The following is a 24,141-nucleotide window of genomic DNA, read 5'->3' as shown; positions in this document are numbered from 1 at the left end:
CCCTATTATCCAGACATCCGCAATACTTGCCATGCATTCATGGACTGTGAAGAGTTCCTTCCATCTTTCACTGACGTGTCTTGTACAAGAGCAATAAAATGATGATGTCAAGCGGTTGCCGCTGTTATCCGGAATTCAGACGACTCGTTACCGAACGAGCTTTATTTATGAGTCCGCGGCCTTTCCGGCAGTTACGATCAGAGATTAACCATCACGTTACTATTATTGAATTTCTTTTTTCCGCCATATCCACAACATCTCTTGCACAGTAAAATAGCCTTTTTTACTGACTGCTTCAAGTATCACAATGTCCATCAACGTCGCTCTCCTTGGCTCAGGCGTTTTCGCCCAGGCCTCTTACGTCCCGGCTCTCCTCTCCCTTGCTCGATTCAGAACTCTCGTCCTCCACACCATCTGGTCTCGCTCAGAGTCTTCTGCTCAGACCTTGCATGACAAGTACACCTCTGTAGGCGCACCTTCTCCTCAGCTCTTGTATGGTGACGATGGCCTCGAGGCTGTCTTGGCAAACAAGGAGATTGATGCGGTTCTCTTCGTGTTGCCCATCACCAAACAGCCTGACCTTGTCAGGAAGGCATGGAAAGCTGGGAAGCATGTGTTGAGCGAAAAGCCTTTGGCAAGGGATGTCAAGGAGGCTATGGAATTGATAGAGGAGTATGAGAGGGATTACAAGCCCAAGGGCTTAATCTGGAGGGTTGCCGAAAGTAAGTTTACATTTATCATCCATAAGTTTACCGACTGACAGAAATATAGACTACGCCCATGAGCCCGCTCTCCGATTTGCTGGAGACATCCTCGCAAAGACACCTGAACTTGGTCCTGTCCTTTTCTGGGACTTGAAGTTTACCTCATACGTCGAGGATGGGTCCAAGTACCATGCCACTGGATGGCGTACTATTCCTGACTATCAGGGCGGTAAGTCACATTCAGTACTGACGATCCAAATGTTCAAACCCTAAGATTTTGGCAGGTTTCCTTCTGGATGGTGGTGTCCATTGGGCGGCTCTTCTCCGTACTGTACTCCCTCCCGCTGCTCTTCCAGCTTCTTTCATTGGTTTTGCCTCCCTTCACCGAACTCATCTTCTACCGCACGACACTGTCCAAGCCATCGCTCTCCCCATTCCCTCCGCTACCATCCCTCCCAACGGCCCTAAGTCAAAGTTGGACAGCGCTGTTCACACCGAAAAGGATCTAACTTCGCAGCCTGGCCAGTCTACTCCTAGGGGTCAAATCACATTTAGCTTTGCCAAGCCCGACATGCCTCCCGAGGGTCGAACATCCAACGGTTTTGTTGTCACATTGCTCAATGGCGTTCTCACGGTTGAGCAAACTTTCGATAGGCAGTTTATCACTACTCTTATTCCTGCCGAAGGAAGCGGCTTGGAAAAGAAGACGATCACCACCAGGCAAGTGGGTGTGGAAGTCGAGATCGAAATGTTTGTGAACGCTGTGCAGGCTGTCAAGGAAGGAAGAGAAAACAAGGAGGAGAACTTTGGTGAGCCTAGAGGTGCTCTCTGGGATCTCAGCGTCGTCGAGGCGATGCTGAAGAGTGACGGCAAAGAGATCAGCCTCGAGAGCCTGATCAAGGGAGAGTAAAAGTGATAGATAATAATAGGGTAAAAGAAGTTGCATAAGTATTTATTGAGTATGTTAGTCAATTTGTGCAGTACTATTAACGCGTCATAAAGCTTCTCGACTACTGCTATTACACTTTCACACGACATTAATTATTACAGGACGTTACCCCCATCATCAGAAAGTCGAGAAACAATCACATTGAGGTGCGCTCTCAATAAACCCCGGCAACCTTTCGACTGCTTGTGGCGCTTACATCAGGCGCAATCGCTTCATCAATCAAGGGCCTCTCTGCAGTCTCCCCAGCGGCGCCAGTGTTGGCGAAAGGTGACCCAGAGAACAGAGGGTCAGATGGCTGCGCTTGCTGGGTAGCCCCCGAGGCTGCCTGTTGACCACCCAGCTGGAAGGAAGATGGGTTGGGCGCGGTACGCTCAATTGGTGCAGGAGCAGCTGCGACGGCGGTAGTGATGTAATGGTGAAGGACCTCTGCCTCTCTAAAAGAGAGAGTCGTCAGCTGTGGATATACCAGAACGGCTTCGGTTGAGAACTGAGACCCACCCCTTGGCTCCGAGCCAGCCTTTGTCAAATTCAAATTTGATAAAACCCGACTTGGGAGTAGGGTCGAACCTGCTAGTTCCAATGGGCTCCATCGATTGAGTGCTGGAGGTGACCTAAAGAAAGTTTAGCATCTTATCACTAGTAAAGAAGCAAGTGACAAACCTGGACAGTTACCCAGCTGGCTTCCGCTTTCTTACCTCCACCCAAACCCACTTTCTTCCCGACGGAAGAAAGGGGTATCAGAATCGCGGCCAGCTTCTCATTATTGATGATTCCAGGCCATCCCAGCTCAGCATTGCTGTTCAAATTGGTAGCTCCTTCAACATTTCCTTTAGCACTAGGGAGCATCTCTCCCCTTTCCGTCTGGTCGGTCACTCGTTCACCTCCAATATCAGGTCCGCCCGAAGTAGTCTCCGAGGCAGATGGAGCGGAGGGACGTTCCTTAACAGAGGAGGAAGCACGTCGGAACATGTTCTTCATTCGAGAAGCAAATCCCGATTCATTTTTATCCCCCTCGTTCTCAGCGATAGCTGACTCATTAGGGTGGGTAGATGCCTCATGAGTGGCGTGCGAAGGGATAGCGGTAGAGAGGGGTGCAGGTCGGGTCGTGAGGAGCGGGTTGGAAGGTTGGGTAAGGGGAAGGAGAACTATGTGAGTCTAATTTGATTGTTAGTAGGTAGACGTTATGTATTGTAGCAGATAGTTCTCACCTCGTTTACTCCTGCTTGTACCCTCCAGTACCACTTTCCCTCAACCTTAGCATCGTCATCTTTCTTTCCCCCGAAACTAAGTCTACGCCCCCCACCGCCACCCCCGGTCTCTCCAAAGGAACTCTTTCTCCTCCCTCCCCCAGAGATAACTCTGGTGAGTACATTACCTTCGTCCTTGTCAGATCCAAAAGATCCGGCAGAAAGACGTCGGGATCTAACGTCAGAAGAAGAATTAATGTCGATCACCGCGAGGCAGGGGTACAGCTGTTTGGGTTTATTGATTTCTTGCGAAGACGTGAGAAACTCCATGTTGGATAGGTGGTTGGGAATAAAGATAAAAGAAGCTGGTAAGAGAACAGGAATTTATCACGGTGGCAAGAGTATATAAACCCCTCATTGGACGTGGGAAATGCATCCTAGTGACGTTAGAGATCCTCTCACATACTGACTATCACCTGACAAGTTCTTGGCTGCACCACCGGGTTTGAGATAGCAGATGATTACATCTGGGCCTTGAATTCGTACTCCTACCAAGAGCAAGTACTATACGGTGAACCGGCAGATCTTGGAGACATTCCACACAGTTTAAGCTCTATGAAGGAGCTGTTTGGTACCGTTGAGCGTCGTCATAATACGGTCCCCGCCCAGAAAGTGGACCAAGAAAGTGGAGGCACGCAATTTCATGCTGCAGTTTTATTCCCATTTTATCCCGCTCTCTCTTCTTCTTTTCGTTGTACGGAGTTGGCGGCAGACTCCGCTTAAGGATTCGGCCGTTTCGTTGTGTGTCCGTGATTCTTTGACCGTCATCCATTGAACCCATCTTCAATCTCAAGTCAAAAACACCTCAAAATACGCACCGGCATTCTCCCGCGATATGGCCCATAGAGTCTGCCGATAGTTGCCTTGTGAACGATACCAAACAATATCTGGCTGTTAGAAGAACCGTGGCAACTTCAGCTAGACGGCCGTATACCCCATGCCCCCAAGGATACCAATTCGACACTGTGTCGAGTTGGTACAGCTGGGAGCACTTTTGCCGTGGGCTGCAAGAGCTTCTTCAAGTCCAGCCTCTCATCAAGTAGGAAAAAGAGACGCAAACGGTGCTGGAGAGGCGAGTGGATCTGAATGGAAAAGCAGAACGAAGCCACGTCGGCCACTTCTAGATGGTGAGTGTTGATGAAAACAACAAATGGTATCATGCTGACCATTGCATGAATAGTCTCTAAAAACCCTGCTATACAACAACAATCATCTGATTCTGAGGCCGTACAAACTACTGTTGTTCATCGCCTTTTGGCACAGATCAATCCTCCTCAACCAGACGAGATCCTCTCCCACCTCAAAGCCAATCCATCAGACCTCACGCGGTCAGCTGGCGAACTACTCATTGCATACTCTAAAAGATGCGGAGACGTTCGTACCCAGAAAGACGTGCTGAGGTTGATGATCGACCGACGCATCCTATCTCTAGGCCATGCCAAACGAGCGAGAGATATGAAGAGAAATAAAAGGGCCGGTGGATGGAAAGTTCGACCAAACTGGTGGGCTATGCAGACTTTACCACCGGTAGAGTTCATCCCGGACTCCAGTCATTACACAATGTCTCAGCTGTTCGGCCGCTTACACCATCTGCTCCTGCTCGGTGAAGCGCCTTCGTTTGATCATGCGTGGAAACTGTTGGAAAATGCTACCGATTTCGAGCCCATGGGGAAAGGAAAGGCGAAAGAAACGCGGCTAGAAGATACGGTGCTATTAAATCTCTACCTGGCATATTTGAAGACCCCACCGCGGTCTGTCGCTTCGCCTTCGACTCTACTTGAACAGTATTTGCTTTTTTCCTCACAAGCCCCCAATCGCCAAACCCTTCACCTATCCATCAAAGCGCTTCTCTCTTCCCCTGCGACCTACTCGCAAAAAGTTAAAGTCATACCAGCCGAAGTCATTTCTATGATATCCCGGTTCATGAACTTTCAGATCCCTCCAGGCCTCGAAACATGGCGTCAAATCGCAGACTATGCCCTCAATTACCGTTTACGAAAATTAGGGCAAATGGCTTGGGAGGGGTGGTTTGATTGTTTTCATTCGTCAGGACATTCCCAACTCTATTCTCTGAATCCCAATCAAGTCAATGTGAAATTGGGAGTTAGGGTCAAGTTTGAAAGACTTGGAACGCAGAAAAAACGATGGACGAAAATCTTGAGGAGGATGGAACTGAAACACTGGGTGGAGAAGGTGGGAGGTAATGCCACGGAGGCATTAGCAGGAGATAGATGGGGATACGTTTGGAAAGGTGGTGGGAATTATTCAACTGCACCAGACGTGGAAAATGTGTTGGAAGGGAGAAGGGAAGGAAAAGAAGAAGTGTCAGAGGAAAAGGAAAAGTCTCGCCTGAAAATTATTCCGGCGGCGTCTTCACCCTTCTTGACGAATTCACGCATGGCTCCCTTTTTATTACCCCCATCTATGCGTTCTCAAGCATCATCTCCACAATCACCATGATCGATCAGAATGAATGCATCAAGCATGAGATATATCTAGCATCTATACGTGAGTTGAGTGTCTTTCTATTTTTATTTAGCACCGTACGCTAATCAGAACAACCCCATCTCTTTACCAATAGCCCACTCTACTCCCTTTTCTACATTATCGGCAATGGCAGTTGGTTGATACGCTGGTTTTTCTCCATGGGTATCGTGGAAGACCCCTGTGCGGACGAGGATGGAGGACCAGCCGTGCGCGTTTGCGCCGGCAATATCGGAAGCGGGATTGTCGCCTACCATGTAGCTATTCATGCATAGTTTTAAGCATTTATCATAGTGATGGAACATCCATTCAGCCAAGGGGAGAAACTTACACGTGCAAAGGAACACTAGAGTCACGTCCGACAGAAGCCAAGTATCGGCGCAAAGAAAGCTCGGAGAAGTCATAAGTGGCTTTGAAAGGTTTGCCGTATTGGGTATAAGTGAGGTCAAGGCCGGTCGTTGCCTAATGGAACGAATCAGTGATCGTTTTTGACACCCGAGAGGGCACGAAATACCTTGTAAACAGCTTCCAAACCAATCCTGAAGGCCCCTTGACCTAATCGAGGTATGGGCCAGTCACTTTCCATGCCATAAGCCATCTGAACATCGCAGTAGAAAAGCCACTCACGACCGCCATTCAACATCGGGATTGCTCATAATCAACTCGACCGCCTCTTCCCCATTCTTCCTTCCTTCCGTTCTTGTGCCCAGATATCCGTTTTCAGAATTGAGAAGATCCAAGATAAGAGTGGTATCTCGCCCCCAGTCGTGAGAATCATGCATAACGAAGATAGCGGAAAACTGGATGGATGAGAAATCTTGCGGCTAAATCATGCGAACACAATCTGTTAGTCACCCAGATGCAGGGTACCTGGTGAACGTACTCGGACAAATGCCTCTTCTTCTTTCGCCAACTCCGTACGATCCCAAATTGAAGATTTCCAAGCGATTACATCCTGCGGTATGTGGGCATTCTTCATCCCATACCTATACATCACCCCTTCATTAGAATGGACACGTCCAACTTTTATGACGATGAACATACGATTCGGCGACCTTCCTGCAGCTTTCTCCCTTCCCCCCAATAACAAGCACGTGCTTATCCTTGTACTTGTGTGCGTAATCGCGCATGGGTGTATGACTCTGGACGAGTTGGTCTGGTGTAAGTTGGACACCCAGTTCGGAGGAAAGTAAGGACAGGCGCTCGTGGTCAAGAACTCCACCGCCGTTGGTTATCAGCAAAAAGGGTATTGGTCTGTGAAAGGTAGGATTGAGCTATTATCATTTTGGGAAGCAACTGGATGACGTACTTGGGCAATCGTCCATCTTCGCCCGTAAGAAGTTTCATTGTACGTTTAGCTTCAGGTAGGACATTGTGGCCTTGTTTGAGCACACCATCCTACCACACAAAACCCTGGGGGTCAGTCTCTAGCCAAAGACCCTCATAAGATCCTCGTCCCTGTTTCTTACAATGTCAAATGCAAAAGCAAGCTTTTTTGGGAAAGGGCCACCACTAAAGGCTAGCCAGCCATCCATCGTTAGCCATCCGACTCCTTCGAATCCACGAGCTGATATGTCCCCAACTCACTGGTCAATCGCCGAAGCGTGCACGCTGGGCGAATTATGCTTGGAAGTCTTCTTGTTGTGTATAGCAGCATGATGATTGAGGCTTAAGGAGGCGTGTGGAAAAAAAAGAAAGTGAAATGATGAAAATTGGATGTACGCAATGATTTCATGCGTTATTTGTTGTCGTCCGTCGGTCGGCTATCGTCGGACCGTAACTTCTTATGACGATGAGGGGGGAAAGATGACATGTTTTCGTTTATTTATATCTTCTTATCCTCAACCCCTCCGGATGCCACCATGAGCTATACCTCAACCTGATACTAGACAACTCCTTGTATACATCCGCGTCCCTTGTGTGGTCGTGGAAACCTAAACATTATTAAGACAAATGCATACCGTACATCGCGCCAGGAAACCTTATGCACTCATATATACAACGCCTGCGTTTTCCGTTTTCTTATTACTGTAATTCCCTTTCTCCTTCAAGATTCTATGCACACTACGACGCCAAACTTCTCCACCCAACATCAGGAAGCTTTTTGCTATCCTCTTGCCTAGCCAACACATGAGGCGGCACGAATCCCTTTTCCATTATCGTTCCTTTCCCTGCCACGGTAGTGTTCTCCACTTCTTCTTCTTCCTCGCCCTCACCATCTGCCAATGTCTCAAATACCGCGCCCGGATCCGCAGCATAAGACTGTACTGCTTCTCGCTCGCGTGAGACTGAAGCAGAACGTGAAGTCTTTCGTTGTTGATCTGACGGCCGGCCACGCGCTGAAGATGACTGTACGCCTTTGGGGAAACCCAGACCGAGTGAATTGCTCCTCGCAACGCCTTTCTCCCGCATGGCCGGTCCGAGGCCAGGAACTACTATTCCAGGGCGATCTGTGAGCGAAGTCTTACGTTCCAATGCGACAGGAACACTAGCTTGACCTGCTCGTATAGGATTGATTGCGATGGGCACAGAAGTGGCAAACTTGCTCAACTCGCTATCGTCCACAAGGTTATCATTGGGGTGTGATCGCCTTTCCCGCCGAAGAGCCTCGTACATGGAACCGTTCTGTTCGATGCGACGCCAAGCAGCGCGATGAGAAGGAAGGTCGGCAGCGAATGTGTGCGAAAGATTGGCCTCAAGCATGTTACGTGAACCAGCTGAGGAATGGGGGAGAGAGAACGGTACAATTTCTGCAGGTTCTGAAGGGCGGTCCTCGAGCTCAAAATCGAATACGTAGTCTAGAATCACGTTAATTTACAAGTAAATCTTCTGGAAGCATGTAGCTTACCCTCTTCCTCCGAGGTGTTCGTGGGGGTCTTGTCTCCATCCGCGCTTCGAGAACTTTTCCCTGGCTTCTCGGGCTCCTCAAATTTAACTTTGGCTTTCTCTTTGCCTTTCTTACTCTTCTCCCCAGATTTTCCATCGTCTCGTAATGGCTTTGTCTGCTTGGGTCGCGGTGTCGCTCCGTCGGCAGAGTCCTCCTCCACCACAGCATCCAACTGATCAGTCGGCCTTGCCATCCTCGCTGTGTCAGTCTCTTGGTCAATCCAGCTGTCCTTGTTAGGCGCCTCACCCGTATTCTCAGGAGACTCGGCTTCTTCCTGGTTCACACGAGAAACCTGAGTTGCACCTCCCATGTTCTCCGCAAAGGAGCTAAAGATATAGCTCATAGCAACCGCTCGACTATCCCCTTTCTTACCATATGTTCTAGCCACTTCAGAGATGGTATGGTCAATCTCATCTCTCATTTCCTCAGGAACTTCCCCATCAGTTCCTAGTTCATTAATAGCAGGTTGTGGGAAGAACGACGCTTGGGACAAGGAATGAGCGAGGAGTGATGTCCCGTTAGGTAAAGCGCTAGTGGCTGGTGCGATTGAGGCTTGCATGATAGGGTTAGGAGTGGCGTGAGGTGACGGCGGAGTGGCTTGGAAAGATTTTTGGGATTGAGGGTTTCTGGGTGGCGGGAATACGCTAGACGGTTCAGGAGCACGGGAAGAGCTTTCCCTGGTACGGCTGATACTCGCGCTGCGCTGACGACTGATCTCTTCTTTACCCGGCCCATTCCTCTACTTATCCCATAATAACTCATTTTTTCGCACTTTCCCTCACCACGGCACCAGTTTGGTTCATTCACTGTCGACTGTAGCACCTGCAACGAAGTGGACGTTATGGTAAGCAAACTATATGCAAGTTCCAAATGCGACAGTGAGGATATGCTCTTTGGCTCGTGGAGCTTTCCCTGGAACGGCAGAGACTCGCGCTGCGCTACGTCCAGGTCTTCTTTACCCGGCCCATTCCTGTACTTATCCCATAATAACTCCACTTCCCCTCGCACTTTTTCTTCCATATCACGTAATTCTAATGTTTTGAGTGATATGAAGTGTCGCACTTCATCCTCCAGCCTGCCGTGAGCTTCCCTGAGGTATTCTTCTGCTTGGTCACAAAGATCTTTCAAGTGCGGGTTGGACGGGATGAAGGGCGGAGGAAGAAAGAATGGATCGTGAGGAGTAGGAACGTAGTGGATTGAAGGTGTTGCAGAGGGAAGATAGGAGTCTGGATCAGAGGAAGGGCTAGGATTGGTAGGCGGACGGCCGAAGTTGGACTGCCCTGATGGTGGATCGAATAGGAGACCAGTGAATGGGAGACCTTCTTGTCCGAGCGCTTGCGAGAGCTTTTCTCCGTACTAACCAACGGTTAGCTTCTATCAGAAACAAGTAAACGAGCCTATCCTTACCACTACGCCGCTGTTTAACTCTACAGTAACCCACTCCTCTTCAACCGCTGGATCCTTCTGCGCCTTATCTTTGACACGATAGCACCTCGTACCACAGATGAAGCATTTCCGCCATGAAGGTTCAGGAGAGTCCTCAGTAATGATCGCACTACCGGATTTATCCTCTCGAGAGGATATAATGTCTTGGTCATAAACCACATAATCCGCAAATTTCTTAATAATCTTGTCAACGTGCCATCTCCACTATCGGAAGATCTCGCTTGACTCACCACTCCCTCCGATCCTATAGGCAGGAAGACTTCCACACTTCCTTGGGCGCTAGTACCTCCTTCACCCTTGCTCAATACTTTCTGTTCATCTGAAGCAGAAACGCGTCCGTCAATCTTGACATTCAGACAACGGCAGGCGAAGCTGAACGGGGTGCTATTGGAGGGTAAAGGTGGGTTGTAAGCTGTGAGCGGTCTCTCTGTGCCCTTGGGTGTATCCTGTTCGGACATGGTGCTGGGCATGGAGTAGATAGTACTGGATGATTGTTGAAGCAGTTGTGGATATTCTTGTGATCTCAATGAACGACGGAGGTGAAGTCATCTCTTATACTCTCCGCCGCCGACCGCCCATTTCGGGGCCACCGGCTATAAAAAATATCGTGATGTCACTTGGAGCGATTCTTAGGCACGCCAACCAGCCATTTTTCAGCACATTAGGCACGAAGATTTGTTTTGCCACCCAACTGTACGAATGGCTATTATCTTTTTCGCAAAGACAGCTTGTATACCAGCAAGCAGCTGTGACCGCCCGATCAACTTGAAGCCATGCCGCCTACACCCTGTTCATTGTGCCATACCGCTAGAGCTCTTGTGAAGCGACCGAAAACTGGTCAACAGGTTTGCAAGGACTGCTTTTTCGAAGTTTTCGAGACCGAGGTACACAACACAATCGTAGAGGGAGAAGGGATTTTCAAGCGAGGGGAACGGGTAGCTATAGGAGCTAGCGGTGGGAAAGGTATGTTAATTTATGTAATATCAGGTTTGTGGCTCATTTGAATTTTGCCAGACTCAACTGTTCTTGCACACGTCCTTTCAGTTCTCAACAAGCGATATGACTATGGACTGGATCTGTATCTACTGTCAATAGATGAAGGTATCACCGGATATCGAGACGACTCTTTAGAGGTGAGTGCAATTCCAATCGTCCGTTGCCTCTTGGCTGATTTGTTGGATAGACTGTCAAGCAAAATCAAGCAGAGTATGGACTTCCGCTCAAGATCCTATCTTACTCTGAGCTTTACGGGTGGACGATGGACAAGATTGTAGAACAAGTCGGCAAGAAGAACAATTGTATGGGTTGAAGGATACTTTCTCTCTTCAATCGTAAATTGACATATTTATAGGTACTTTCTGTGGTGTATTCCGTCGCCAGGCATTGGACCGTGGGGCCGCCCAATTAGGAGTCGACCATATTGTAACCGGACACAATGCGGATGACATTGCTGAAACTGTCTTGATGAACAGTCAGTAAAACACAGCAACAAATGAACAAGTCCCCATCGCTGATTTCCGCTCAGTCATGAGAGGCGATATTGCCCGTTTGGCGAGGTGTACAGCTGTTACGACCCAGTCTGAGGATACGATCAAGAGAAGCAAGCCTTTCAAATATGCTTACGAGAAGGAAATTGTCATGTAGGTTCATGAATCGCAAGTGTAGCAGCAAATTCTCACAGGCAATAGGTATGCGTACTTCAAAAAGCTCACGTACTTTTCAACCGAGTGTATCTACTCTCCTGATGGTGAGTATTTTGGTTGAGCCATCTTTGGTCAAAATTGATAACCTGTTCTAGCCTACAGAGGACATGCCCGAGTTTTCCTCAAGGATCTCGAAGCCGTCCGACCTAGCGCTATTGTCGACATCATTCACTCTGGTGAATCCTTTGTGCTTGAGCAAAGTGTACAAAGAGGTATGAAGGCATTGCAGACTTGTTTGCGTTGTGGTTACATCTCTTCAAATGATCTTTGTGTGAGTTATCTCGGGTTAGTCTGCTTGACAATAGCTCACAATTATATAGAAAGCTTGCGCCTTGTTAGAAGGTCTTGAATCGGGCCTTTCCCGTTCTGCCCTGGTACGTCTCGACTACTTTCTATCTATCCTCTTGTTATTAACCCGCTACATTTAGCGTCAAACACAGGAGAGCACCTCTGCTGCTCCAGAGGGACATCGTACGATCCCCATGTTTGAGAGATATGCTTCTCTGAATGGTACACCGAGAACACCCCCGACACCTGCAGAGCCGGTGGAGGGTATTGAGAGAGCGGTAAGAACTATTGAAATAGTTTAGACAGTTGGCGGGGATTTTTGACGCATCCTTGACATCTGCAAAAGGCATAGAGCATCGAGCATTGTATGATTACGGCACGATAGTGTTGGTAGTGTATGTATTCTTAGCCTTTCCTTGCCTTGGCGTCTCCTAATCACATATCCCTTTGGCCTCTGTGCCAACCGGTCTCACGGATGATGATAAGGGAAACTTGCATAACATGCCGCGCTTACCAACAGAGTGACGTCTATCCCGCAAAGGACTTGTGTTTTATCTGCTCCTAATGGCGATGTACAGTGCATCTCGTTCATGCCCACTGAAAAAAAAAGCCGTTGTATCAGAAGTATGGATGACTGCTATCAGAAACACAAGAATCACCGAAACGTCACTTTCCCGCTTTCCCTCACATGTTTTGGTAATCCGTTCCACCACTCCTTGATACCCAAAGCCTTCTTACCCGCCGCCTTGATCTCCTGAACTTCTAACCAACTGTCCCCAGCACAAGCTACGAATAGTCGGCGTGACTTGCCTTGCCTGTAAAGTATCCCAGTGCCGGGCGTTATTGCTTCTGGTTGATAAAGGGGCATAGGAAGGGAGAGACGGGGGATGGGATGGAGAGAGAGGATTTGGGCTGTTGTGTCGAGGAAGGAGGTCCAGAGTGGATACTGTAAATCCGTTTGTCAACATTAATTTAAGAGGAGAGGATTATACATACTTGATGGGTGAATCCACGATGTAATCTGTCAATCATCTCTGCTGTATGTTTTTCCCAATCTATTCGAGAAGTTTCATGAGTGATCTTAGGGGCGAGAGTGATGTATCTCTCGTCCTGGGCTGCCGTGGTTACCTGGCATGCGATATCAGTAAAATCATCACCACAGTGATGCAGAACAGCTTACAGTTCCATTTTGGATTTTTCGCAGCACATCAACTAACAGCTTGCCTCCTGCCCCTGCTAAGGAAGGTAAGAGAGTCTCATACCTAGTATCGTGAGGGACTTTCTGAATTTGACATGAGTATCATTTTTTCTCCATGGATTGCAATAGGTACAGTACTCACGATACCCTCAGCTCTTCCCAATATATCGCCTGCATCAACACCTAGCGCATACCGCACCAGCGTCTGCACACTAACCCCTGTCTCTTCATCTCCACTCGCAATAGTCCATTGTAGAGGAGCAGCTCCTCTCCATCTAGGTAAGAGAGACGGATGTACATTCAGCCGTTGAATCGGAGGGAAGAGCTTCAAGAGTCGGAGAGGGATAATGTGTCCAAAAGACGCTGTTAACAACATATGTGAGGAGTTGAGATCGGACGAAGTGAAAGGTTCGGGTGGAGACCAGGCTTTGAGGCCGGTAGATGGAATGGTCGATACGGGGAGATTATTCTGCTCGGCGTACAGGCGTAGTGCCGCTTGCCGATCCAAAGTTTAGTCAGCCCTTCCAGAGATCCTGCAATTTCTGCTTACGGGTGTACTTTTCGTGATGCGCATGCTTCCCTCCTCGCCCAATTTCCCTTTCAGCGGGCACCACTACGTCAATGCTAGACCAAACGTCTACGGCAAATCATAAGCAGTCTCCAGCTAAACCATCAAGACACAATTTTGGCATACCTTTCGCTTCATATACTGCTTTTAAGGAAGCTACAGAGAAGTCGTCTGAGCCGCAAAACAGTATCCGAAAGGGCTTTTTCGCAGTTCGTCTTTTACAAGTTGCAGAGAAGCAGCAGAACGAACGCGTCTTTGCCTGTCGTTTGAGTGGGATTCGCAGTAGAAAAGGTTGGTTGGCAAGCATCATGGCTGTTGACACTGGTAATATTGCTCCTTTGGGCCGGACTGCTCTTTCAGTACGAACAGAGTCAGGCTCCGATAGTTCAAGTTCGCTGGCTTGCTGGACGGAGCGGAGTAGCATTTGGGTGGTTGTTATCGATTTTGCCGGAGATTAAAATTTGGTTCCGCTGCCGTGTTGATCTGGGCTAGGCACGAAGCCATGAGAGTAAATCTGTGGTCCCTGAGTTTATGTTTCCGCGAGCAACGACATCATCAGGCTTACATTAATTCGGCCAACGATGCATAATAAAATAATGTTCACACTTGCATTCGAGGCGGATACTTGCTCATGCCTTTTAACCCGCTGCAGTCCTCCAACAGCTAGCTCACTGCCAGCGAACAGCCGTCCACCTCACGCAACCGCCCAACCCGCACCCGCAGCGGCATTCATCTCACGCGATACTCCCGTACCTTTCCTTTGTGTCCCGCAGGCCCACAATCGCTGACTGCGTACGGCGTGAAACTCCGACTATTGTGCTTCAATTAACCCAGCAAACCTCGAGCTTCCTCGACACCCACCTCCACCCCTTTTAATCTCCCATCGTCCACCCACTGTCATCCTTCGCGCAAAATAGTCAAACAATTCCGTTCTATTTTCGGTCTACCACAAGGCTAGGCGGACGACAGGCCAGATCTTCTGCCTTCGCAAACAGCCTCTTCTGCACCGCTTTTGTCTGCCTTTCAGTATGCTCACCAGAGACCTATCCTCTTATGGTAGGGCGTTAGTCGTTGCTGGATTTCTATTCAACCACCTACCATGTTTAGCCTACATCCCGGCTCTGCCAGTAAACGATACGTCTGGCCTGAACCTGACGGATTCTTCAACAATCGCTATAGCATGGACGGATCCGCTGGGCGTATACAGTGGTGGGGTGTAAGTCATTGCTGTCTGTGTCTCGTATTATGACGCAAAGCTCATCCATTATTTACCTTAGGTCGTTTCAACTAAGAGCGGATGTTGACACTGGCGGAACGACCTCGGGAGCTTTGGTACACTTTTCAGAATCGACAATGGGCAGTAATATCACCACCACAACCCCTTGGATAGCATTCATTAGCTGCGACACGAATGAGACTATTGCCAGTATGGAATGGGGTAAGTTGCTTGATTTCGAAAAACTCTTTGAATAGACTGACCAAAGTCAAGATATATTCACCTTGGCGAGAGATCGAGGTGCTTCTTCCGCTGTGAGCCTACAAGACTTTGATGTAGCAGAGGAACATAGTTGACATACAATAGCTTCTCTACACTACGAGATCTCAGACATGTCTTCTCAATTCCGAATACATCACAGATTTCGAAAAGCCCTTAGACGTTTTTGCGACGAAGAATGTCCAAGTTGCAAGGTATGTATATTCTTATGCCTTACAGGGCACTTTTCATTGACTAAATGCTTCTAAGGGTGATCAACAATCAATTTGTACACACTAACGAGAGCTTTGCGAACTACAACGCTACACTTCTCAACCAATCGGCTCTCGATGTCAACCAATCATTAGCAGGAAATTATCCTGCCACCAAAACCTATCTTATAGGTACACTCACCGCTCGCAATTCTACTGGCCAAGCCACATCCACTTATATCCCCAATGCCACCACTTCGACTTCATCAGATTCTTCCCATAATAAGAGAACGTCTACACCCATGATCGTTCTTTACACCATCACTGGAGTTGTATCGGTCGTATTCCTCATTATGCTCATCATGGGCGGCAGGCGAGCCCTTCGACATCCTGAGCGGTATGGAAGAAGAGAGGATGAGCATGCAGATGGGGGTCAAAGTACTGCTGGAGGACTGGCACAGGCAATGCTTGATACATTCCCCGTCATCAAATTTCACACATCAAACGGGAAATCTTCCAGCAACCGAACGAAGAGGATATCTCTCAAGGATACTGGGGAGACATTACCGATGTCGCAGATCGAAAGGGGCGACGGCATCGATATGGACGCATTCCCGAATAGGGAAAGCAAGAGGCGGCCGATATCCAAGTGCGATACAGAAGTGTCATTCCACACTGCTCTGGATACTTGTGAAAGCGTCCCTCAGCTGTTAAGGGATAGGTCAGAGTCGCAAGCTAGTGGTAGTGGCGGTAAATCGGAGGAGGTAGCAGCTACAGCGGCTGCGACTACAATGGTGCATCTGGAACAAGTGGAAGCTGAGGATGGACAGACTTGCCCGATTTGTCTGGTTGAGTTTGAGGATGGGGATGACTTGAGAGTTTTGCCGTGCAAACGGGAACATATGTACCACAGGGGGTGCATCGACCCTTGGTACGTTTTTACAGTGGAAGAAAATCTGGGAGACCTGGCTGACGAATGGTTTCGATAGGTTACTGCAAGTCTCTTCGAGCTGTCCGTTGTGTCGTAAAGGTACGCACTAACATACTATCATTTATGAGTGCTAATTTTACGCCTTGTCAATCACTCAGACTTCAACAACCCTCAACCGTCTCCTTCCTCTACCCAGAGCTCCCAAATTTTGTCCTCCGAAAGCCCCTCTAGCCCACAAGGATTCGCGCGTTACCTCACATTCATGCGACGAAACCGTCCTCGCACTCGAAGCACAAGAACGGAAGGAGGAGGTAGCAGCAATACCTCGAGAAGACAATCGAGATCTGGGAGAGATGATGGTACGGATACTGCCGTCGGGCGTGGAAGGATGCGAGAAGCAGATCAGAGTGGACCAGGGGGATATTAAAGGGTATCGAAAGGGGTGCTCGGGATTCACGAAAGGCGACTCCACGAGGAGCGCAGTTGTATTTCTTCTATTGCATTTCACTCAAGGCATTCATTTGTACTCACCACATTACGGACAATCAATATCATCACATCTCGGGTATTTAACTGTAAAATAGCCATTTCGGGACGTAATATTATCGTTTATTATTGCAGACGAGCTTATGCCTTATTATGCGACGCAAACTGCCATGATCGAAATCATCTCATGAGATTGGATAGCGAAAGCCGGGGGAGAAGCCTTTGATCATTTATTGATCATTATTCTATTGCCGAGAACATTTTTGGCCGCAGCCGGGCATGGTGTGAACGAGCGAACCCTACCACCCGCTACTGTCGACAAGCAGAAAGTGATTTCACTTCCACAAACACAGCATCCTATCATGCTACATGTTTGTCTAATATATATGTGTGTGTTGTGTGATAAAGACGGAATAAAGTGTTTATGTATCCACATGTGTTCGTTACTGCTTTTTTGTGCGCGATTCGGAAGAGATGCGACGGAGCGCACGACGCGCGTTCCTTTTTTGCCTTATTCACTACGTATCTCCTTTTTTATTTTCACCATCCTTATTGACTTTCATGTTGGATGTCCATTCCTTGCTATCGCTCTCAATTAGGTTACGTACAACACGTACGGTCTCAAAGAATGCGATAGGAAGTGAGGAAAAAGGGCCTACACCACAATATATTTAGATCATTGAAAAGAGCGAACGCAGAACTATTATCACGTCATCACTTATTGTAGCCGGTGGTAGAATAAGGCAGGGCTCTTATATTATCGTCTATCATCCTTACATCCTTCGGAATGCGGAAAAGCTCTTCGTTCCTTGTACTTCAAAGGCTGCGGAAATGCGAATGTCAATCACACATCGGTAAGCTTAAACTTCAAATATTCATCAGTAGTACCACGAGTGCATCAGCCGTCAATGAGCTTGCGCGTAGTAGTCTTCGCTGGTTGCGGAAAGTGGATTATCTCGTCGCCCTGCCATATCCTCTGACACCGTCTACCCCTCTCCTCGCTACAGCGTACGAATAACCAATGTGGAATAATTGCCTATCTTGATTTGCTTGGGAACATGAAATGGAACAAAGAAGGTTATATGTCATATATAAGGCACGAACAGAATGGCCGAATGCCGAATCCGAAACACATCCCTTTCACTCAAAGGGAGGCTATTTCACACATCATACACACGTAACAACAAATTCCATTCTGTAATCTCCGCTTCTAGCTTGAGCGGCATGACCATTAAACCGTTCTCTCTGATGGCCTGATCAGGACTCGGAAAGGCAATCCTTGATGAAGGATCAACTCTGTCTTGTTCAGACACGTCAGACCGCTGTGGAAGGGATAATCCTTTGTCCTCACCCACACTCCGATTGTAATGAAGAAGGTGTGAAGGAGGATGTCTCGGATATCGACATGTGATCATTGGCCTGGGAACACTTTGGATCGATAATTTCGGTGGTATATAACATTGAGATGGGGCCGCTCCTATCATTGGCTTTTAACCAGATCAACCTACTACTGTGGCGAACGTTAGCTATACGCGAGCACTTACGTTACAGCTAACCACCTGTAATACACGTCTCTTCGCGCTGGGGACCTAATCCGATTGGCAACCTGTAAAAGATGACAACGTGGGTTATCGATTGGGGTCGAGTGTGGCACAATAGCTAAGCCATTCACAGACCAGCAGCCATGGCCTTCTCGGCCCTTACCTCTCTCACCGGTTTACTATTCATCTTCTGGCACACATGGCACTACGACCGCTGGAGGTGAGCTCCTCTTCCGTTTAGCATGAAGTGTTGACTAACGGATCCGCGTAGGTGTCTTCTTTACAGCAAGGACAACTGGTTCCGAGCAATGATGTGCCATATTCTCTTACTCTCAGTAGCAGGTCTACAAGGTGAGCGTCAGGTACATAGCATCCGCTTTCATTTGCTGATACAAAGGTCAGTCTATACATGGATTGATGTACATGTCCTATACTCAGAGTACTGGATTTACTACCCCGCTCTTGAAAAGACTATCGTCACTCCTTACCAGCTTTACAGCAAAACCCATTACAATCTTTTTAAGACTAGTCTGTACTTCATCACGGTTGCTTGGGGTTTTTTACAGGGTGTCCATCTTGAGGAGGTAGGTCTTCGCTGTTTCCAACAGTGATATCCAGTGCTGACTTGATCCCAAAAAAAGTTCTTGTATTGGGGTTACCTGATCAAATCCATAAATACGCCTGGAGGACCTCAAACATCCTGGCTGCGCTCCGGCTTCTTCAAGGCTTGGATCGGCCTCTTCATTTGCTCCTTTGCTCTCTTAATCGCCTCTGTGCATATCGAGAACACCAACCTTGACATGATCAGGGCATATCTTTTCTGCGTTGGTTCGAGCTTGAGTATCTTGTGAGTGTATAAGACAATTGGCATATGATCTTGTTGTTAATCTCCTGTCAAGGCTAGCTTTTGCCTCTGTCGGCCTGTGTCTCATTTTCCCTTCCTTCCTCAAAAACGTCCGTCGCCAAGGCGCCAACGCCGAGGTGCTCGAAAGACTGCATTTCTTTTCAGAGATGAACGAGATTCGTACTGCTTGTCGTCTCGTCTACAGCATTTGTTTCGTAAGTTTAAGGTTTGTAGTACTTGCATTTCCAAACTGACATTCGTCCTCAGTTGATCATTTCAGCCGACGCATTTACCGCAGAGCAGAGGGTGAACAAAAGTCCTTTCTGGTCAGACACCCTGTATCTCAGTGGTCAGCTCGGATTGTTCTGTGCTACCTGTCTTTCCGTTGTTGTGAGTTCTCTTAATCAGTTGAAAGCCGTAATATGGGTTAACATTGGCCTCCCAGGTCCTTCTCCCCCGAAACATGACATCCGAATCTCTTCCCACCGGTAATCAAGACGTCCAACCCATTGTCCCCTACAACAGACCTCCTCCCGAAGGTTACTCCGCCAAGCAATTCATGGAACTCGGCGAACGTCTCAACATTGGTGATGAATCCAAAGCCATAGGTCTCATGACCAATCCCCGTGGGTTCGAGATGCAAGTTTCCCCTCCCAGCGACAATCACGACGATTCCAGTTCTGGCTATTCTGGCAGGACAAAAGTCAATGCGCCTTTCGCAGAGGTAGCTGATAAGACAAAGATTGCCAGATTGAGCGACCTGTCGGGTCTGCCGAGCGTGGTGCAAAGGTTCAAAAGTCCGTTCGAGACTGCCGAACACAAGATCAAGGGGCCGACGCAGGTGTTTGTCACTACAAGCCACACGATCGCGGAGTAATAGTTGTTGAACATGTGTTGTTTTTGTGTTGTTGTTTTTTTCGGCTGGCATCTGTTTGGGTTATTTATTTCTCCGTCTCAGCGTACATCTTGGAGCTCGTTAGCAACGTGTATTAGAGAATGTTACATGCAGCATGCCTGCTTCCTACTCTCAAACACGGCCAAGCACGGCATCCTCGCTCTAGACCAACGCCACAGTATCCATTGTCCCCTCCCTGTGGTTTCAATTTCCGAGGTTTCTGCTTGCCTAATTGCATGATATCTTCTCCATCATCGTTGCGCTATAATTGCAGGTTACTTATGTTCGCTTAAAATATTGACTGGTCACCGCTTGTCCAGCAACAATGTCAAAAATGGTTGTGCCGACACCGAGATATGAGTCGGTGATGGACTTGATAGAGGAGTCGGGGATGAGATCGGTGGCAGGGCTAAAAGAAGTCACAGATAGGTTTGACGTTATAGGTGAAGCGAACGTCAACATTTGTGAGGATGTCGCCAAGAGTGATAGTTAGCGATAAGGGTATCGATAGAGGTACCAGAGACACCGTCAGCATTACTCGCACTCTTGTATCATGTACTTACGCGAAGCCAGTAGTCTTCTTGACGCCAGCAAGAATAGTGGACACCGCAAGGGCGTCGAAGGTGAAGTGGACAAGACGACCGAAGACCATGTTGACTTGCGTGGAGTATTGACGCAATTCGAAGGAATGAGAATGTGACTAGGTGTAGAGGAGATGAAAGGCGTAAAGTTTGCTTGCAATACCTGGAAATAGATGTAAATTGAAAAACAATAAACACGACCCATCGATCCTCGATGGACTTGACGAGCGGAAAATGAGAGAAGCGTTTCCGGCAACAACCGTTCCTGACTGCGTTTGTCGTCTGCCGAAGGAACGCGTGCGATATCATTATATTAGTATCGACGGTGGCAACGGATATCCAGCCTTCCTTGAAAAATTCCGGCAAATGTACTTGAGATGGAGCATGCAAGGATATATATATATATGCTTATACAACATAGAAGACACAAAAATACCAACCTACGCCTTCTCCAGCCCTTCAACCCACCGTCTTACCGCTTTTCTAGACTGAGCTAGTACCCATGCTCTTCTCCATCTAGATTCCTTGATTTTTCTTCCTTCCTCTTCTTCATTTACCGTCCTTTTGTTTCTTTGAATGACACCTTTTGGCCGATCGAGTCCCCAGTCAATCCATAGTCTCATTACGACGCCACATCCAGACCAGATCTCATCATAAGATACGTCGAAGAGGAGATACCATTTGGGCGGAAGAGGAATACGGCGAAGACGTGTAGTGAGAAGAATAGATATACAAGCGATAGTGTGAGGAGGGTGGATAGCGTAGAGGGGTGTCAAAAGCCTGCAATCTGTTAATGACGGGCTATCTGGGCATGAACAAGACGTACATGTCATTCAAGATAGACCAACACATTTGAGTGACATCGTCTTCGAATACCAGGTCTAGAATCTTGAGATAGTTAATCATATGGTTATACGGCAAGTCAACCTGTGCAGAACATTAGAAATAGACAGCCAGCTGAATTAAAATTGAATTTACCTGCATGTTGAACCCCAGTCTCTTGAGAACCTGCATTTCTGACGCCGTAATAACGTCCTTCCAATCCCAGAATATCTCGTCGTGGAACCCCGGTACGCTGAACTTGAATCCTTCCCATAACTTGTCTTTCTCACTTTCATCCGATTGCGACAAAAGACCTGGATGGAATGGCTGATCGGCTGGAAGATTAAGAAGATGTTGAGTACGAGCCAGGAGGTAAAGGTAAGTGTTGATCAGATCTCGTAAACGAACAGGACTCTCGCAGAGTTTAGATGCCAAGAAGAGAGCTGATATTGATATGTCCTGTTTCACAAAGCGAATCAGCCATGCTTCGTTTCTAATCACAATCATAAACTCACATTGACACCAAAAGAGCACATGGAGGAAACGTAGTAGAACCGATGTAACAGAACTTGAGCTGTTGCCATGGTACTTTGCGGCCTACTTGCAGGTCAACAAGTGCCACATATTCATTGGACCATTGGTATCACTCACAGCTTCAACATCACGCCCGCTTCCTGTATTAGCATGCACCCTGCTACGCGCAGATCATCCTCCACATCACTTGGAATCCCATCTGCAGCTGAAGGTGTAGAGACGATCTGCTCCAAAGTTGCCAGGGGATGAGGTGAGTGAGACATGCTGCTGTATGTCAAGACCTTGGGATAGCTTTTTGAGCCTTTTTCCGGGCTTTACACCTCAACTATGCTTGTCAACAGACCGCTTTGCATTCCTCTATATATTTCGGGCGAATCCCCGGCCGGTGGAGGTGGGATAAAATAGGGAAAAGCTGAACGGAATCAATTTCAGACAAAGACATATTTGTATGGAGGTTTGTTGTTAGAAGTTGCCATCTTTTTTATAGTAGAACGGATTACATTGAACACCCTGCAAAGACCAGCATAGGCCTTTGAAGTATTTAATCCACCCCAACCGACTAAAAAAACACTGGCCAAAATGTCTGACGACGACTGGGGTGAGTCGGCAAGGCATACATCCGCAAGATTGTAATTGACGATTCGCTCTTTATCAACAGATGCTGATGAGACTATCGCCCCCGCTGCCCCTGCTGTAACTCTCCCTCCCAAGGTTCCCGCCAAGAAGTGGGCCGATGAGGATGCCGAAGATAATGACAGTGTCTGTCTATATCACAACTTGAGTAAATCACTAATGTACTGACGTGGCCCGTGGAATTAGGACGACGACTGGGACAAATCTGAGGATGAGAAGCCACAGGCGACCAAGGTTGCTGCCGTAGCACCAGCTAAGAAGAAGGGTACTCTCAAGCAAAAGCTTGCCGAAAAGGAGAGGCTTGCCAAGGAGGCTGTGAGTGACGGCACTGCTATGAAGGCGAGACGGCCGGTTGCTGACGGACAGCATAGAAGGAGAAGGGAGTGGACGATGACAATGACTTGATGTACACTATGACTGAGCAAGAGAGGCGGCGGTTGGCTAGGGAGAAAGAGCAAGAAGCAGACTTGGCCGTGGCTTCTGATCTCATGGGTGCTGTCGACTTGGGTGACGGTCCGTATTTCCGCATCTCTGGATATGTGTACAGCTGCTAACATCTTACAGAGGGTGATGCTCTCAAGAGTGTTCTTTCCGCCCATCCCTCTACCAAGAACGACTTTTCCGAACTCTCCAAAAACATCTACACTTCTATCATTAAGAAGCACGAGTCCAACCCTCTTTACGCTCACTTTGTCGAGCAGCTTGCCAAGGACATTAGTGCCGCGCTTACCGCTGTTCAGACTAGGAAGGTGTCTTCAGCTTTGAGTGTGTTGGGTAACACCAAGCAACAGGAAGAGAGGGAAAAGGCTAGTGGAAAGAAGAAGGTGAGCAGCTTTCGTTACGGGGCTACTTTACATGACTGACGAGAAAAAGGCTGCGTCAAAGCCCAAGCTCGGCGCTGCCAAGGTATTATCCAAGGTTGACACTGAGGCTTACGACGATGTCCTTGGAGATGACGATTTCATGTAAGGGAAACAATAGTGTCGTTGTGCATACTATATATAGATTTGTGCTTCAATGGAAGTGACATCTTCTGGCATGTTGTCAAGCAGTCGACTTCCTTTATGGTATATGATAACTGGCATGGTCCGTTTTCGATGCCAGTAGTCCCGGATGGGTGATTTTGTTCAGTTTACTTACACTCTCTTCTTCCATATCTTTACGAGGGATTGAAAAGGTAGTTGTGTGGTAGGAGCTACAAAATCCCGCTTCTTCTCACTCGCATTTGTTTTCCATCATTTCCTATGGCCATCTCTGAAAGCGTTAATCAGAGGATGTAGCAGTCTCTTGATTAATGGCTGTAATACAATCGTTTTTGTCCCCGAAAGAAAATTAAATTGACAGAACATGTCATCAATGCTGGCAAATAGAAGTTCATGTAGCGTAAAATTCATCAGTCCAAACAGACCTTCTCAATAGTTCATCACCAGGCAAGCAGCCCCATCACTTAATTTTTTTAATTACAAGAGACCAGAGACAGAAGTAAGAATTGAATACAAAGACTCATCTGTCAAACACTGACGACAAAACAATTCATCAAAATTCGTTTGTCATACCATTTGCTTCGCTCGTTGTAGTGTTCACCATAATTAACCTTCATTCTTGGCTCCCCAACTAATTGAGCAGCACATCATCATCGTTTTGCTCACCGCCCAAGCCCAGCTTGTCATCAATCATTAACCAGACAGCAGGAACAGGAAGTTATAGATGAGCA

At 47.8% G+C, this 24,141-nt stretch overlaps 12 protein-coding genes across 12 annotated transcripts; 6 read left to right on the top strand and 6 right to left on the bottom strand.

The window, feature by feature from the left end:
• Window positions 1-307: 307 nt before the first annotated feature.
• On the top strand, window positions 308-1,614 carry CNBE4190 (hypothetical protein; the record flags this gene model as incomplete). The annotated part of the gene is made up of 3 exons (XM_770052.1): window positions 308-722; window positions 772-933; window positions 989-1,614. The coding sequence occupies 3 exons, from the start codon at window positions 308-310 to the stop codon at window positions 1,612-1,614; spliced, it is 1,203 nt and encodes a 400-aa protein (XP_775145.1).
• A 193-nt stretch (window positions 1,615-1,807) lies between these two features.
• Window positions 1,808-3,170, bottom strand: CNBE4180 (hypothetical protein; the record flags this gene model as incomplete). The annotated part of the gene is made up of 4 exons (XM_770051.1): window positions 1,808-2,087; window positions 2,152-2,264; window positions 2,314-2,808; window positions 2,862-3,170. The coding sequence occupies 4 exons, from the start codon at window positions 3,168-3,170 to the stop codon at window positions 1,808-1,810; spliced, it is 1,197 nt and encodes a 398-aa protein (XP_775144.1).
• A 667-nt stretch (window positions 3,171-3,837) lies between these two features.
• On the top strand, window positions 3,838-5,360 carry CNBE4170 (hypothetical protein; the record flags this gene model as incomplete). The annotated part of the gene is made up of 2 exons (XM_770050.1): window positions 3,838-4,027; window positions 4,081-5,360. 2 exons carry the CDS (start codon window positions 3,838-3,840, stop codon window positions 5,358-5,360), a joined length of 1,470 nt encoding a protein of 489 aa, XP_775143.1.
• A 92-nt stretch (window positions 5,361-5,452) lies between these two features.
• Window positions 5,453-6,919, bottom strand: CNBE4160 (hypothetical protein; the record flags this gene model as incomplete). Its single annotated transcript, XM_770049.1, has 8 exons — window positions 5,453-5,645; window positions 5,716-5,846; window positions 5,899-5,962; window positions 6,012-6,208; window positions 6,268-6,370; window positions 6,429-6,638; window positions 6,694-6,782; window positions 6,854-6,919. 8 exons carry the CDS (start codon window positions 6,917-6,919, stop codon window positions 5,453-5,455), a joined length of 1,053 nt encoding a protein of 350 aa, XP_775142.1.
• A 529-nt stretch (window positions 6,920-7,448) lies between these two features.
• CNBE4150 (hypothetical protein) lies at window positions 7,449-10,175 on the bottom strand (the record flags this gene model as incomplete). The annotated part of the gene is made up of 5 exons (XM_770048.1): window positions 7,449-8,182; window positions 8,233-8,948; window positions 9,044-9,627; window positions 9,679-9,891; window positions 9,948-10,175. The coding sequence occupies 5 exons, from the start codon at window positions 10,173-10,175 to the stop codon at window positions 7,449-7,451; spliced, it is 2,475 nt and encodes an 824-aa protein (XP_775141.1).
• Window positions 10,176-10,490: 315 nt separating this feature from the next.
• On the top strand, window positions 10,491-12,060 carry CNBE4140 (hypothetical protein; the record flags this gene model as incomplete). The annotated part of the gene is made up of 10 exons (XM_770047.1): window positions 10,491-10,680; window positions 10,732-10,850; window positions 10,901-11,015; window positions 11,069-11,188; window positions 11,243-11,357; window positions 11,406-11,464; window positions 11,516-11,691; window positions 11,741-11,794; window positions 11,849-11,986; window positions 12,055-12,060. The coding sequence occupies 10 exons, from the start codon at window positions 10,491-10,493 to the stop codon at window positions 12,058-12,060; spliced, it is 1,092 nt and encodes a 363-aa protein (XP_775140.1).
• Window positions 12,061-12,363: 303 nt separating this feature from the next.
• On the bottom strand, window positions 12,364-13,898 carry CNBE4130 (hypothetical protein; the record flags this gene model as incomplete). Its single annotated transcript, XM_770046.1, has 6 exons — window positions 12,364-12,654; window positions 12,705-12,836; window positions 12,889-12,990; window positions 13,049-13,401; window positions 13,457-13,543; window positions 13,601-13,898. 6 exons carry the CDS (start codon window positions 13,896-13,898, stop codon window positions 12,364-12,366), a joined length of 1,263 nt encoding a protein of 420 aa, XP_775139.1.
• A 604-nt stretch (window positions 13,899-14,502) lies between these two features.
• On the top strand, window positions 14,503-16,518 carry CNBE4120 (hypothetical protein; the record flags this gene model as incomplete). Its single annotated transcript, XM_770045.1, has 7 exons — window positions 14,503-14,690; window positions 14,752-14,912; window positions 14,964-15,004; window positions 15,057-15,163; window positions 15,219-16,091; window positions 16,150-16,190; window positions 16,250-16,518. The coding sequence occupies 7 exons, from the start codon at window positions 14,503-14,505 to the stop codon at window positions 16,516-16,518; spliced, it is 1,680 nt and encodes a 559-aa protein (XP_775138.1).
• A 1,674-nt stretch (window positions 16,519-18,192) lies between these two features.
• CNBE4110 (hypothetical protein) lies at window positions 18,193-19,839 on the top strand (the record flags this gene model as incomplete). Its single annotated transcript, XM_770044.1, has 8 exons — window positions 18,193-18,200; window positions 18,252-18,338; window positions 18,390-18,469; window positions 18,521-18,702; window positions 18,760-18,965; window positions 19,018-19,177; window positions 19,230-19,352; window positions 19,408-19,839. 8 exons carry the CDS (start codon window positions 18,193-18,195, stop codon window positions 19,837-19,839), a joined length of 1,278 nt encoding a protein of 425 aa, XP_775137.1.
• Window positions 19,840-20,136: 297 nt separating this feature from the next.
• CNBE4100 (hypothetical protein) lies at window positions 20,137-20,509 on the bottom strand (the record flags this gene model as incomplete). Its single annotated transcript, XM_770043.1, has 2 exons — window positions 20,137-20,266; window positions 20,421-20,509. 2 exons carry the CDS (start codon window positions 20,507-20,509, stop codon window positions 20,137-20,139), a joined length of 219 nt encoding a protein of 72 aa, XP_775136.1.
• A 369-nt stretch (window positions 20,510-20,878) lies between these two features.
• CNBE4090 (hypothetical protein) lies at window positions 20,879-22,057 on the bottom strand (the record flags this gene model as incomplete). The annotated part of the gene is made up of 5 exons (XM_770042.1): window positions 20,879-21,218; window positions 21,265-21,365; window positions 21,417-21,719; window positions 21,776-21,857; window positions 21,912-22,057. 5 exons carry the CDS (start codon window positions 22,055-22,057, stop codon window positions 20,879-20,881), a joined length of 972 nt encoding a protein of 323 aa, XP_775135.1.
• Window positions 22,058-22,373: 316 nt separating this feature from the next.
• On the top strand, window positions 22,374-23,396 carry CNBE4080 (hypothetical protein; the record flags this gene model as incomplete). The annotated part of the gene is made up of 6 exons (XM_770041.1): window positions 22,374-22,392; window positions 22,453-22,553; window positions 22,614-22,742; window positions 22,799-22,940; window positions 22,992-23,251; window positions 23,301-23,396. 6 exons carry the CDS (start codon window positions 22,374-22,376, stop codon window positions 23,394-23,396), a joined length of 747 nt encoding a protein of 248 aa, XP_775134.1.
• Window positions 23,397-24,141: the final 745 nt, after the last annotated feature.

This window comes from Cryptococcus neoformans, chromosome 5 (genome assembly GCF_000149385.1).
Source record: "Cryptococcus neoformans var. neoformans B-3501A chromosome 5, whole genome shotgun sequence".
Lineage (NCBI taxonomy): Eukaryota > Fungi > Basidiomycota > Tremellomycetes > Tremellales > Cryptococcaceae > Cryptococcus > Cryptococcus deneoformans.
The sequence above is the reverse complement of the archived record's forward strand: the minus strand, read 5'-3'. Positions and strand labels throughout refer to the sequence as shown.